Source organism: Epargyreus clarus, unplaced genomic scaffold (genome assembly GCF_041222505.1).
Source record: "Epargyreus clarus isolate Ecla_fem2 unplaced genomic scaffold, WU_Ecla_fem_2.2 ptg000007l, whole genome shotgun sequence".
Classification (NCBI taxonomy): Eukaryota; Metazoa; Arthropoda; class Insecta; order Lepidoptera; family Hesperiidae; genus Epargyreus; species Epargyreus clarus.
The window spans coordinates 18,846,982-18,862,600 of record NW_027332215.1 but is presented as its reverse complement, the minus strand read 5'-3'; the positions used below and the strand labels follow the sequence as shown (position 1 = coordinate 18,862,600).

At 36.2% G+C, this 15,619-nt stretch overlaps 1 protein-coding gene across 1 annotated transcript in view; it reads left to right on the top strand.

The window, feature by feature from the left end:
• The window catches only part of LOC140743594 (V-type proton ATPase 116 kDa subunit a 1), a 52,899-nt gene that overhangs the window by 35,111 nt on the left and 2,169 nt on the right, over positions 1-15,619 (top strand). Inside the window, exons 8-14 of the mRNA XM_073075003.1 lie at positions 223-373; positions 2,548-2,709; positions 3,805-4,013; positions 4,749-4,858; positions 5,238-5,362; positions 5,934-6,169; positions 8,634-8,841. Of these exons, the coding sequence (XP_072931104.1) occupies positions 223-373; positions 2,548-2,709; positions 3,805-4,013; positions 4,749-4,858; positions 5,238-5,362; positions 5,934-6,169; positions 8,634-8,841 (1,201 nt within the window). The remainder of the gene's footprint in view (positions 1-222; positions 374-2,547; positions 2,710-3,804; positions 4,014-4,748; positions 4,859-5,237; positions 5,363-5,933; positions 6,170-8,633; positions 8,842-15,619) is intronic.

Sequence of the window (15,619 nt, the reverse complement as noted above, 5' to 3'; positions counted from 1 at the left end):
ATTTATAGCGATCTGAAAAATGTATATACGAAGCTAAGGTACAAAACATAGGTCTAATTGCGCGTATTTATCGTAGTTAAATAATTAATTGAAAACTTTTCGCTAATTTTTTAGAAACGCAGTGTTTATTTACCTTCTAAGTTCCTTTCCGGCTCCTTTCCTTGAAACAATATTAATCTGGATAACACTATACTAATCAGCCTTCCTGACATTTCCCTCCAGGAGCAAGTGGGCACCAATGTGCCCTCGTTCATGTCGCGGACAGAGACAGTGCAAGAGCCGCCCACATACCACCGCACTAACAAGTTCACAAAGGGTTTCCAAGCGCTTATTAATGCCTACGGCGATTCCACATACGGTGAACTGAATCCAGGTGCGTTTTGAACGTTTCCACTAATTCGGCTTTGTTGGCCTCCAACTGACTGCGAACTGTATTGCAAATAATCGGTTTTGTGGCAACAACTATGTATCTATTGTCATGTTATACTCTTTACGTCTTTGTGGGCGTATTTATGTATGTATGTGTGAGTGTATGCATCTTTGTATACCAATCCACATTTGGCTAGCGAATTAGACTATGGCCGATGTCCTTCCCAGGCTGAGAGGACTTCTCAGCTTTTTCCTGTCACACGGGTCTAGGACCTCACGCGTGTTTCACATGCCTGCATGAACTAACACGCTATTGTCACATCACGACTCGCATGTGTGGCGTGGAATATATGACAGAAATAGTATCTAAATTTATCAACATTCTATAAATATAAATCACGGAAATTTTAAGAAGAAATGAAATATTTAATAAAATATTTTGAAAAGGTGGTAAAAATACCCTAATGTAATGTTTGTTTTCGCGGGGTTGGTGCTATAATATCATAGATATGTTTATTTTAATGAAATCCGCAATATATAACTGCATGAAATGTACTGTAATTCTCCTATTTTTACTTAAGTGTATATAAACCACCGCCACACCTATTTCTATCGAAGGTGGTAGAACCCTTTGTGGTTCGACTCCGGCGGCACCACCCCTACACCTATTTCTACCTAATAACAGCAGTGATAGGTGCTGGCTCCTTACAATTATGTAAGCATCGGTTATAATCTTATATATAAAATTCTCGTGTCACAATGTTAGTTACCGTACTCCTCCGAAACGGCTTTACCGATTTTCACCAAATTTTATATCCATATTCAGTAAGTCTGAGAATCGGCTACTATCTACTTTTCATACCCCTAAGTGTAAAAGTTGTTCACCCTTAACATTTTTTTATTTATATGGCAACACAACGTTTCCCGGGTCAGCTAGTATTATATAGTTCAATAGAAAAAGTTTAGCAAACAAACAAACTCACATTTGCCTTTATTATAGGTATTTGTTAGATATATAGCAATAACTTAAAAGAAATGTTATTGTACCATTTGAATCTCAAATATTTCAATGCGAGCAAATCTATAAAGCTATGAAAAGGATATCAGATATGAAAAGGCCTGAAGGAAATAAAGTTATTACAGCTGTTTGCTACAGATACATAATTAAAACCAACAAAGGATAAAAGTTGCTTTACATTCTCAATATTCCGTAATATTAGTTGTCTGTTAAAACAGTTTTTTATTTTTTATTTTGTGTGTGTTTTTTAATATAGGAGTAGCAGACGAGCATGGTATATGGCTACTGCCGCCCATCTGTAATCAACTCCAGATTGTATTAGATATTCCTACCTGAGATCGGCCCCAGTTGCGCCGCTACCCCTGAGGACTAAGGAACGCCTCGGAAAAGTATATCCCCACACCCTTCAAACCAGAACACAACAGCGCTAACACTACCTACTGTTAATAGGGAGAAAAAGGTGCAGCGCTGGTACCGCCGGAGGCGAACCACAAAGGGTTCTACGACCTTTATGAGTGTTTACTATGGCTACTTTCCATTTTGAAAGACATTCGGCCATCAAAAAGCATTACTGTACAAATGTTTATTTTACTTTAGTTTTAGTTTATTATTTATTCAATTCTAGCTTACAAAGGGCCTTTGAATCGTGCGCTAAAACATTCGTAAAAATATAAACGGTACAAAAATTATGACTATACTATTTGCTTAAAAGTTAAGAAAATAAGACGATTTTAGAATTTAGAATATTAATGAAAAATAAGTATATCATGTAGTTTATTGAACTAGCTATATTTTACCTGACTTGGTAAAACGTAAACTCTAATACCTATTAAAACAAATTTGCCGTATATATTTTTATTATTATAATTTCGTCTGAAAAATGGTGTATAAATATAAATACGCCATTTTACTTTGTGCGAGGAAGGCTCGGTTTAGAAGGATTTTTAATTAGTAAAACTACCTTGTACGCCAAATTTGACTACAGAGAAACCTACTAAAGGTTTATCTAATAATCTAATAGCCGATTATTAGTTGTAGTCTTCGACAAGTTGTAGTCTCGTATACCTAGTTACTTTATATTTTTGCCAATTCTCTAAATATACAGGTCGGTTACTCTTTAATTATTATTTGCATTTGCTAAATTAGTTGTCTTTATACAGGTCTCTACACAATCATTACGTTTCCGTTTTTATTCGCACTCATGTTTGGGGACGTGTGCCACGGCCTTATTTTGGTCGCATTCGCCGGTTGGATGGTGCTGTCTGAAAAAAAATTCATGGACAAAGTCTCCGGGAATGAGATTTGGAATATTTTCTTTGGTGGTACGTTATAAATTTCTTTTTTATAATATAAGAGTAGCAGACGAGCATGCAGTCAATATGATGGTAACTGGCTACAGCCGCCCATGGACATCTGTAATCAACCCCAGATAAGATTGGACTCCTACCCGAGGTCGACCACAGCGCGCCGCTACCCCTTAGGACTATGCTGGAATGCCTCGAAAATATTTGTTAACCTTACAACACTCTTCAAACCTCAACACAGCAGTGTATAATACTGCTGTTATTAGACAAATACAGGCGTGGCGGTGGTACCCTCCGAGTCGAACCAATGAGAGTTCTACCATCTTAATAGACTTATTAAAGTTAGTAGAATACTTGCTGCAGGTGCGACTGACATCTCAGCCGATTCGAATCCTATATCACAAAGGAGTGTTATCCTTAATTGAAAGTAATTCTTTATATGAAAGCTTAGTATGGGTAGCTTAGTACTGCCTGAGGTTTATTTATGGGTTTTTGTCAATTTGAGTAAGCATGGGAATTATAAAATTATATGGTTTGGTTGAATATCAGTATCTAAGGATTTTAAAAATCTTACCTCTGGTCAAAAAGCTGTAATAGCCTAGTGGTTGAACCTTGGCCTCTCGATACAGGGGTCGCACGTTCAAATCCCAGGCACGCATCTCTAATTTTTCAAAGTTATTTCCATATGAGAAATTAATTATCATTTGCTTTAATGGTGAAGGAAACATTGTGAGGAAACCTGCACACCTGAGAGATTTATCACATAAAAAATATCTCAAATGTAGATGAAGTCTACCAATAAGCACTTGGCGAGCGTGGTGGACTATGGCCTAATCCTTCTCATCCTGAGAAGAGACTCGTGCCCAGCAGTGGGACAGTAATGGGTTCACGACGACCTCTGGGCACGAAAATCATTTTTTGTGTGACCGTGCTACCAATAACGAGCGTCTGACGTCATACGATGTTATTTCGGATAGTACAGAGTAAATTAATGCTACGACAGTCTATTTTTATATTATTTTATATTATTTTGTATTTTTATATTATTTTGTTTATTGTTTTGTGACATTTGGTAGTAATCTTACCGTATTCTAAAACTTTGCTTCCCTATAGGTCGCTACGTGATACTTTTAATGGGAATTTTCACTCTCTTTACTGGATTCTTGTACAACGAATACTTTTCTAAGCCCATAATACTGATGACACCGTTCTGGAAAAATACATTTGAAAGGGAAGAAATAGAAAATAACGAATATTTAACATTGAACCCGTCTGCTGAAACGAATCCACCGTATATATATGGAGTTGACCCTATATGGAAGGTAAATAAGTAAAGATGCAGTTTATTTAAAGCTTATGTCTTTTATTATTATTGTATTTTATCTATTGGTAGTGTTCTTATTATTGTTAGTTACAACCAAGGCAAAGCAGTGTTAGTTACAACCAAGGCAAATATATAAAAGCATGTTAGTTACGCTTCAGATGTTTCTTTGTACAAGCTTTTTTTTTTTAGTAAAAGTGTTAGTAGACTTAGTAGTAACTAGTAGTAGTTAGTAGAAGCATACAAGCACGCAGTCCATGGACATATGTAATCAACTTCAGATACACTTATAGGTGTGGTATTTGTCATTCCGGAGCTGTACCACGAAGATATCTTTTAAGCTATCCATGTGAATAGATTACTGTATCCATCTATGTCTAAGCAAATCTTCACTAATATTCTAAAGAGGAAAACTTTGTTTGTTTGTTTGGTTGTAATGAATATGCTCAAAAAGTACTGGACCTATTTTGAAAATTCTTTCACCATTCGAAAGCTATATTATCCACGAGTAACACAGGCTATATTTCATATGAAATATATTTGATACATAGATTTTGAGGCGGGTCAAAATTTGCCGGGTCAGCTAGTAATTAATACTGTTAATAAATTAAAATTAAAAATAGAGGCGGCGATTATGTCTCCTAAATATATTTATATATCGGAACATGATATATAATCAATATATATTCAAAATAAATTCATATATCATGTACATTATATGTTTCTTTCGTTGCAGTTGGCGAAGAATAAAATAATGTATATTAATTCGTTGAAAATGAAAATGTCCATTATTATAGGAATAATCCACATGATGTTCGGCTTATCTCTAAGTCTTTTTAATCACATGTAATTATTAATTGTTACTTATTAATCTCTTTGATAAGGCAATGATAGTCCAGTGGTTAAGAAACTCGGCCTCTCGATCGAGGGTCCGAAGTTCAAATTACAGACACCTCTGATTTTTGAAAATTATGTGCATATAAGAAATTAATCATCACTTGCTTAAGCGGTGAGGAAAGTTGCATAATTGACGGATAAAAAAAATCTCAAAAGTCTGTGAAGTATACCAATACGCACTTGGCCAGCGCGGTGAACTATGGCCTAGTCCTTCTTATTATGAGAGACATCGCGTGTCCAGCAGTAGGACAATAATTGGTTGATGATGATGATTAATCTCTTCAATAATATTACTATTCAGGATTCCGTTAGTGTTATTCTTTTTCAGACATTTCAAACGGTACTACGCTATTTATTTGCAATTTATACCGCAAATGTTGTTTTTGGGTTGCCTCTTCTTTTGGTTGGTGATACTGATTTACATGAAATGGTGGATGTTTACGCCGAAATCACGTAAGAACATGTTTTTAATTGACATTTCTAAGGTAAATACTATCCCTAATTATTTTCGATCTATAACTTTTAAACGACCTTAACTACGACCATTTTTGCACTTAACAAGTTTATCTTCTAGACCAGCGGTTGCCAACCTGTGACCTGCGGGGCGCTTGTGGCCCGCGTCCCACTCCTTACAGACCGCGGGTCTGCGCTAAACACTTTTTCTTTTTATAATAAAGGAGTAGCAGACGAGCATGCAGTCCATCTGATGGTAAGTATTTACTGCCGCCCATCAAAAATCCAGCCCATATAGGATTAGATATTCCTACCTGAAGTTGGCCACGAATGCGCCGCTACCCCTGAGGACTAAGCTGGAATGCCTCGGAAAAGTATGTCTCCCTTACGATACCCTTCAAACCAGAGCACAGCAGCGCTTAACACTGCTGTTATAAGGCAGAAATAGGTGTGGTGGTGGTGCCGCCGGAGTCGAACCACAAAAGGTCCTACCGCCTTCTAAAGTTGCCGACCGCTGTTCTAGACCATCGATATTATAAAATATAAACTAATCAGTAGTATTTTGCCGCAGCGGACTTAAAGAGAACACCAGGCTGCGCTCCTCTCATCCTTATCCTGTTCATCGACATGGTGTTAATGTCTGAGTCGGCTCCGGTGGAGGATGACTGTGACGCCTACATGTTTGACAGCCAGAGGAAGGTCCAGTTCATGCTGCTTATGATCGCCGTGGTGTGTGTCCCTATAATCCTCTTCGGAACACCGGTGTATCTGAACAGATATAACAAGAGGATGAGGAAGCAGGTCTTGGTTAGTATTGATTTTTAGGGTTCCGTAATTAACTATTACTAAGCTTCTGTTTTTTGCCCGTCTGCCATAGGGCTCTTGAACGATAACAGATAGATAATTAAACTTAGCCTTCAGGTGTCTTAAACCTGAATTTATAATTTTGGTCAAGTATAATTAGCTCATTCGAAGCAAATATTAAGTCCAACAGTGGTATAGTAGGACAGTGATAAGTCAACAACAATGAGACAGGAGCATCACTCGCACCATGTTCATTATTCATTTTCATTTAATTAATATTTCCGTTTTAAAAATCCAGCAACATGTTCTTCAGTTTAACGAATGAAATTAATTCGTTCGCATTGTACGGAATATGACTTTATTTCAATATTCATTACGGATTTTGGCACTTGAGGCTACAGTTTGACGGTTGTTTGCGATTTAATTAACATCAATATGGCTTTATCCCTTCACGTGATATGTACCTACATGATGTGTGAGAAATACAAATATCAATAAAATTTAATATATGAAAAATGACAGTTTTTATACTCTTAGCCCCTCATAAGGATTCCCTGTTTCATGGGTATGATGGACACATATAAAGATGAATACACCAACGCTCAGAGACAGAACAGATATCAAATTCCATCATTAATGTGTCTGTCTGGCCGGGGATTGACCCCGGAACCCTTTGCGCGTCAGACTGGTAGGGTGAACGCTTCGCCACGTGGTTCATTAAAAAATAAAGAAAATAAGAGAAAAATATTATGACATGTTATACGAGAATGATTACGACAGACGGACAGCGGAGGCTGAGTAATAATCCTGTTTCTAGTTAATAAGCTTCCGCTGTTTGTCCATCTGGACGTCTGTCCTTCTGTCACGGGGCCATATCTCTTTAATCGTTCTAGATAGATACTTGAATTTTTACACTGTCCTATGGTCGATATATCAACAAATATAAAACAGTTTGAAATAGAGATGAATACCCATACAAAACACAAGTAGGTAATTTACGCAGTGTTTCGGTTTGTCTAATCCGTAACAAATTCAGTTAAAAATCATAATGAGTGTACTTTTGTTTTTAAATAACAGATACATGAAAATGGTGGTACGGAACTTGCATTGTGTGAGATCACACTAGTACAATTATTAATCTTAGTCTACGGAGCCCTAAAAATGTATAACATTCACATCATTCCCTTTAAATATTTTGTATCGCAGCTAAACATCTCCAGCTCCTTGTCAGCATTCTAAAAATTTCGTATATCTTTCTAAACCCTCTATATAAAACCGTATATAATATAAAGTACCCAGTGACTGCGTGCATGATGTGGAATGTGCTTCCTTCCGAAGCATTCCTGAACGGGTATGACACGAGATTATTTAAAAAGATTTCTCTTTCAAACCTGGTGATGGAATGGCGATTCCTGATGCAAATGTCGATGAAATATGCGAATGCAGACTATTTACGGGTGGCATGAAGCCTGCGCGTGTGAACATGGACTTATTATTTTATTATATTATTATTTATTATGCCATAATATATAGCTTGACATAATATTAAGGTTGTTATTATTATAATTAACGTATATCAAGATATCGTGAGTCTACCTCACCTATGAACCTTTATTCGGTTAAAAAATAATTGATGAGTGAACATATTTAAATTGGTGATAATTGAAGTGGTCTATGTCTACCCCAAGGGGTTAATTACGATCTACAAATCAACCTAAAAGTCAATCAAAACACATTCGAAAGAAGCAAGAAAAAAATTGAAAATGATCGATTCTAGCTTGGCAGGAGATCCAAAACCAAATAGCACATAAAAAGGGGTTTACAAAACAAGAAGGTTGGGGGAGCTATGTTCTAGATTAATTATCTATCATCTAGATTGATTTAGACATCAATACGCTTGCCAAACTTCAAACAGTTACAATTCAAACGTGCAGATAGACCGATTGACTTGGTTTGTGCTGGTTGGACGCGCTTAAAGTTTATCCAATGGAGTGTTGGTTTTTTAGCAAATCTTGCTGTAGGTCCACGTGTTCGTTTGGAGTTTCCGACAAGTTCCAAGCATGTGGCTGCAGTGCATGCATGCAGTTCCAAGTATGTAGATGTGGGATGTGATAGTAATCTAGAGCGGTTATGTGAGTGAAAATCATTTCTATACAGCAAGTATTCCCATGTCGTTTTTATTGGACGATATTTCTAGTAGGAATTCTACATAAAAGTATTTAACTATGTAGCTTTACTACAAAATTTAGTTTTGAATAACGTAATTTTAAGATTATTTACTCGTAAATATAAAAGTACCATTTCTCCCAGTTTTGGTAGAGAAAATTGCAGTCACAAAAAGATTAAAACAACTCTTCGCCGTAGACGAACTGCGTTACATTTATGTTCTTATACATTTCATGTTTTAAAAAGGATTTTATTTTTTTGGAATTCTAAAAACTCGAACTAAAATACGATGTATTTCCAGAAAAATGTGAGCAACTTCCGCCGTTACCAGCGGAAGGACTCCGATAGAAAGCCGGAAGACCACGGCCAGGCGGAGGTCGACAAGTACTCCCACACGTTCGGCGAGCTGATGATACACCAGGCGGTCCACACCATCGAGTTTGTGCTCAGCACCATATCGCACACGGCGTCTTACTTGCGCCTCTGGGCATTGTCGCTGGCCCACGAACGTACGTCTTGAACTTATGATGACCTAGTACTTTCTTAATTAGAACGCCTCTTTATCAATAATACACCAGGCCGTCCACACCATCGTGGTTGTGCTCATCACCATATCGCACACGGCGTCTTACTAGCGCCTCTGGGCGTTGTCTCTGGCCCACGAACGTACGCCTTGAACTTATGTTGACCTTTTTTTTTTCTTTTCTTTTGTTCTTCTCGAGGGGGAAACCTTCAAAAGGTACCCGACGACGTGGGAGCGACGCCGGGTTATGTGTGACTTTTACCGCACTAAAACCCCCCCGGTGGCCGTCCTCAACGCTTGTTGGAGAACTCCGGGATCTCCGATGGAACACAACCGGAGCCCTCCAAGCGCGATGCCCCGATCGGGCTCTACCCTGGGGGAGCAGTTTTCGCTCCTCCCACACCATGTAGTGTTTACGACGGTATGCGACCACACATACCGCCGTTCTTCCCGGGGTCGCTTGCTGGACGGTTCGAGCTCCCACTCTTGCCGCCCGCAACCCCAGAAGCCCCCTTTTAGTCGCCTCCTACGACAGGCAGGGGATGCCGTAGCCCTATTCTAGTCCCGGAAGAATTTATGTTGACTTTCTTAATTAGGACGCCTGATTATGAACTCGTATAATGGCGAAGATTTTACGAAGTGAACTCGTAATTAACTTACTTTTTTCTTATTGTGCATATGTAGAAACATTTTTTAAATAAAATTTGGAGCATTGTTAGCATAAACGTGAAAAAAGTTTTTTAAAGATTGTTATAACTGTTAAGGAAAACATGTCGAGGAAACGTGCACACCCAAGGGTTCTTAATAAAGTTATCAAGTCTACCAATTCACACTAGGCCAGCACGATGGACTACTTACAACTCTTTCTTAGGTTAAGAATAACCTAAGAAAGGGCCCGTGCCTAGCTGTGAGACAATAGACAATAATATGTTGACGATGTAACATTTGTTTATTTCTGATTTTTTGGTGAAGGCTGTTGTTCTACATGTTATTTTCAAAGTATGATAATAAATAAAATATATTATTCGTTCAAAAATATTATCACTTCAATGAGATCAGGTTGAAAAAGTTTAAAATCTTAATTTTTCACTTGAATTCTCTTTTGACATTACTTACATTTGCATTTAATTTGTCATTTAACATTACTTCCCGGAATTAGTCCTTATAAGCAATCCTTATAGCCCCATAGTTGAATAATACAGGTTGTTTTTTTTTTTTAATTTGAACGTGGTCGATTCTCAGCTAGGAAGATAGAAAAAAAATCTAATGATGCAGGTTTAGTTTTTGTCAAAATCAGTCTCGTAATTCCTTTCAGAATTTTCTCTGTTTCTTATAGTTTCGGATTTGGCCATGAAGGCCTAGTTAAAAAAGTCACCCTGTATAACATAGTAAGATAACTCACTCCTAACAAGAAAATGTACCCAGTATTGAGAATTAAAATAGTTGCGTAAAAAAGTTTTACCACGTCTCCGTGCTAAAATGTCCCTAAAATATTTTAAATAATTATTTATTTATTACGTAAATTACGCAGTATTAGTTATTTATTCGTAAATTTTCTGTAAAAATGTTTTTGTCAAGAATTCAAAAAAAGAACTTGCTAAAATAAGCCGTTTGTGGCTTCATTCAATTTCAAGGCGGCGAAGTATCTTTACTAATCCATGCTGTATAATATGATTTTTAACCCTAACAAAATCCGATCGCAATTTCGGAGTTCACATGTATGTACTCGTAGGTAACTTAAATGTTGGTAGTAGCTGGTCATATATTAATTATTTAGCTACACCGTGGTAATATACAGTACATGTATTAAGCCAGTGTTAATTATTGAAGCTTGCGTATAATTGCACTGAATATATGTATAATTGCGAGTTTCGTAGTAGATAATATGCATGAAGGCAAACTATGATTACAAATGTATAGGAAAAATTATAAGGCACGGTGTATTGGTTAATATTTTAATTGAATTGTAGGTATAGAAGGCTGAGAATTTTTATGCTAAAAGGTTAAACTTACTGAGTAACAGTAAGACAATCCAAACCAAATTCAAAATTATGTACAGTGACAAGCATAAATATATGATTATGGGCAGATCAGCAAAAATATGTGATGATAATGTTGATCAAATAATTGGGGCATGTGTTATGACATAAGACGTCAACGAGGGTGCAATAATATCTGACATAATTTATATATATCTTTGATGTAAATATATGAACCTCCGGTAGGTTGATCATAGGGGTCAATATTTTGCCGGAGAAAGAATATGAGCAAAAAAACACGTAAAAATATTTTCTCATATTTTTTTATTTAAGTAAGGAAAAAAGTGTTAAAGACAAAGACAGGATAATTAATGTATTTTAACAGAGTGAATTTTCCTAATCCGAATCTATAAGGATTAGCGAAAAATGCTAAAAGGAGTTACTAGGCCGATTTTGATAAAAAACGAATACTGCATCATTAGTTTTTAGGGGTCCGTACCCAAAGGGTAAAAAGGGAACCGGAAACTAAGTATTTTTTATAAAATAGTAAACATTTGGTGGTACGGAAGCCTCCATGTGCGAGTCATTTTTATAATAATAAGTTCTTATTTATAAAGTCACTGGCTGATACGATTCTATGATTTAGCATAAAAAAGAAAAAGAACGCGGCTTGACGTTCGAGTTGTATTTTGAGCCGGAATAACAAAAGTGAATAGATTAATATTGTCACATATTTTTACTTCGTAAGATAGTCTCAATTATTTGATCAACGTTATCATCATATATTTTTGCTGCCTATTAATGTCAGATATTTTTGCTGCGTTCTTGCAGGCAGATATTACTGAACTCGTTCTTGGGTCAGATATTTTTGCTAATCTGCTAGTCATATATTTATGCTCGTGACTGTACCTTAAAATAGGTGCAAAATACAATATATTTATAAAGAACATGTTTATGAACATTATTAAATATGTTTTAAATACTATTTTATTAGTGTCTATTATGTATGCTGGGTTATTTTTTATTCGCTTCCATGGAATAGCTATTTTATTTTTTTTGAAAATAACAACATTTTTTCAATTAGCTAAATTTTCACACAAACAAAACAAATCAACAACTCTAAGAGAAATTCCAGATACGTAATTGCCTCCATCTTGCTTGTTAAACGTCTGTACATCGACTTTAATCCCACGTAACGATACGTTTGTAGGATACCATTGGAACAGACATGTGTGTCAAGTGTTCAATATGCTCCTGCATTCGAACCCACTGACGTCGATATCCCGGCTATTTGAAATGTCTTTTGTACAGTACGTTCTCAGGGAGACTCGATCAGTTCCGAGTTAACGCTTTTGATGTTAGCAGTATTTAGCACTGAAACACCGGCCACTTGTTAATACATTCCTGAATGTCAGTGAGTGTCAGTTGGATATGTCTAGTGATGCGTACAGTAATAATTGCTTATATCGTTTCCAATTAACGAATATAATGAGCGTAAAGAAAATTTAGAGGCCTAGAAAATGATTATGGCAACCAATATGAAGTAACTGACTTCCATCTCTTCACAACTCTTCGCCCAAAGTGTCAACTAATTTGTCGCAATCACGTCAATTTAGATTTTTTGTATCTTAAAGACTACTTTCGTGGCGCGCGTGTTTAGGGCCGTACGCGTGTCGCACACGTTCACATGAAGTAACTTACTTCAGTGTCTTGCGATCCGTGTGCGTGTGAGTATGACACGATAGGATCACAAAATAAAAACTAACAGAAGGCAATCTTTATACAAAGCGGCCTCGAGCAACGCACACATAGACACCGCTCACCGACACGTTATCTCTGGGGGACTCGGGCGCGTACTTGCGCGACTGTCAGTCCGACTGACAGACCGAAACTGTGAATTTTCCTTTTTTTTGATCTACCAATTTTTAGAGAGGTAAGTCGGTATTTGCTGTTGAACCGACACACAATGAGTTGATATTTTTGGTGATCATGACAAGAATATGTTTTAAAGTGGCTATTTAAACTCGATTTTTACGTACAGTTTCCTATTTTGAATCAGTATAAATGATCCTAACAACATTTTTGTAAGGTAAATTCACGCCACCAAAAATTACGTAACTTGAAAACATGATTTTTCGTGTAGATATTGTGTGGTTTTTAATGTCATTTGGTAGGTTTAGGTCTAGGTAGGTTAGGCAAAAGGAATTGTGTAATTAGGATCATCCGTTTAGAAGTTATTAGGAATTTTCCATTGTGTACATTGTAAAATGTAAAATTTAGTGTGTCTTGTTTTTGTTGTGAAAACTATTGTATTGTAAAACTATGTTAATTGCCAAGTTTTAATGTTGTAGAATACGTTTTTTAATATGCAGGCTAGTATGGATTCGGAATATGAGTGCATCAGTTAAAGTATACAACCCTAGCGCGATGGCCGAGCGTAGGTATAAGAAATGAAGTACATAGATGAGATTGCCTTCCGTTCGTTTTTATTTTGTGAGGATGCAAGTAGCACGCGTGGAAGCTGCATGCGCGTGTGGATTTAAACTCACGCGACAGGATAAACGTCAAATGTAATGACCTCTATATAACCAGAACACACGGGAAGAGGTTTTCAATCTGTAATGAGAGCAGTGCGTTGTTATACTTGCGATTAACCTTGGGTTTATTATAAATTCAAAGCGATCGGTTTCATTGAGACTGATTGATTTATTGGCTAGTCGCCACTTATCACTAGGTAGTCTTTATACTTGGTTATTTCTCTGCAGTAAAAATAGTGTTTTAACTGTCATATTTAATACTACTAGATTAATTTCAGTATTGCATTACTAAAATATTAACTCTTTTTTTTTTAGTATAGCGTCACATACTTTGGGGGAAATATATCTGGCATATGGAATTTATCGCTGTTAGAGTTTCGCTAATTTGAATGATAGGATTTTCTTCATCGACTGCAAATGAAAGAGGCTTGTGTATTTACGTACATTATGTATACATAATTACATATACATACGTGTCAATTATTTGATTCGGACTATGGTTTAAACGGGTTCATGAATTTGAAAATATTGTGTATTATGGTATCGTTAATTTGTTTTCGGTAGTGATAGCGACATTGAAAAAATGTGGTATACTCCGTGTAAAACTGCTAATCCGCTTTGAATATAGAATTGAATCGCGTCGTCATAGTAAATTGTATGACTACACCTACTCGCAACAACTTCAGAGCGGACTAGAAGTTTGGCGCGGACTATACATGTGTTTTATTACGCAGTGAGGTTACTACATTCTGATAACACGTGATATTTCTAAAAGGAAATTGTTACCGAAAAACCAGTATTTGAACCCGATGTTACATAAGTGGCTATCATTACTGTAGGATATAATACACGTTTATTTCCACAATAACAATAATATGACAGATCCTCTTTCCCGGGGGGACTGTGGTCCTATTACGCTTTATTCCCCTTTGTAAAAGAGAACCTGGAATAGAGGAGTATACCGTGTCTGCGCTACTCCGGAATCTATTTTAAACGACGCTTATATTTTTTTAGTTATTTATGTAAATGTGAACGATGCAATGTGGTTAAAACTCAGCCTCGATTGGGGGTTCGAGGTTCAAATCCACGCATGAACTCTAATGGTACAGGATCCCTAGTATAGTTTTCATCATTTATTACTAACAAGCTGATTTTTCGTGAGTAGCTTCGTTTCGACAAGACGCCCAACATTTTTCCTTACAGCAATGTTGGTAAATGGTAGCTTGATGGGGCAGCAAGGATAAAATATGTTGACCGGACGAATTCTAAAAATTTATTACTAACCAAATTTTTCTTTGTTAATTATCAAGATAATTATTTAAATAACGTGAAAAAATTTTTGTCCTACAAAATATAAGGTTTTTATTAAGGCGTCCCCCCTCTCCAACATGTATCATAAACAAGGTCATGAAAAATAATTACTAACCAGCTGATTTTTTTTTTATTGGCTGTCTACCATTTACATAGTCTACCATGCACATTGTCCTACAAATTGCATGGTATGTCATCTCGGACCTACGCTGAAAAGATGTTAATTCCGCAGGATTATTTTTTTTATTAGTAACTGTAGGACAAAGGTATCACGTGATAGGATAATATAATCTTTATCTAAATAAAACAATGTCCTACAAAAAAAAGGGTAACTTTTATTAATCCTACAAGATTTGTAATTTAACTATAATATAATATAAATAAACTATAAAACTGGCGGACTGGAATAACGTACTTCGCAATTTGTAGGACAATGTGGGTAGTAAGCTGTGTAAATGTTAGACAGCTAATAAAAAAAAAATCAGCTGGTTAGTAATTATTTTTCATGACCTTGTTTATGATACATGTTGGAGACGGGGGACGCCTTAAAAAAAACCTTATATTTTGTAGGACAAATATTTTTTCACGTTATTTAGATAATTGTCTCGATAATTAATAAAAAAAAATCGGTTAGTAATAATTTTTTTTGATTCGTCAAATCAACATATTTCATCCCTATTATTTTAGTTATAAACCACAATCGAGAACTTTCGTACGAGAATTTGTTGGGCGTCTCATTGAAACGAAGCTATTCTGGAACACTCAGCTTGATACTAATTATTTTTACATTAAGTATTAGTACTACAACTTTTAAGTGTAGATCCGAGATGACATACCATGCAATTTGTAGGACAATGTGCATGGTAGACTATGTAAATGGTAGACAGCCAATAAAAAAAAAATCAGCTGGTTAGTAATTATTTTTCATGACCTTGTT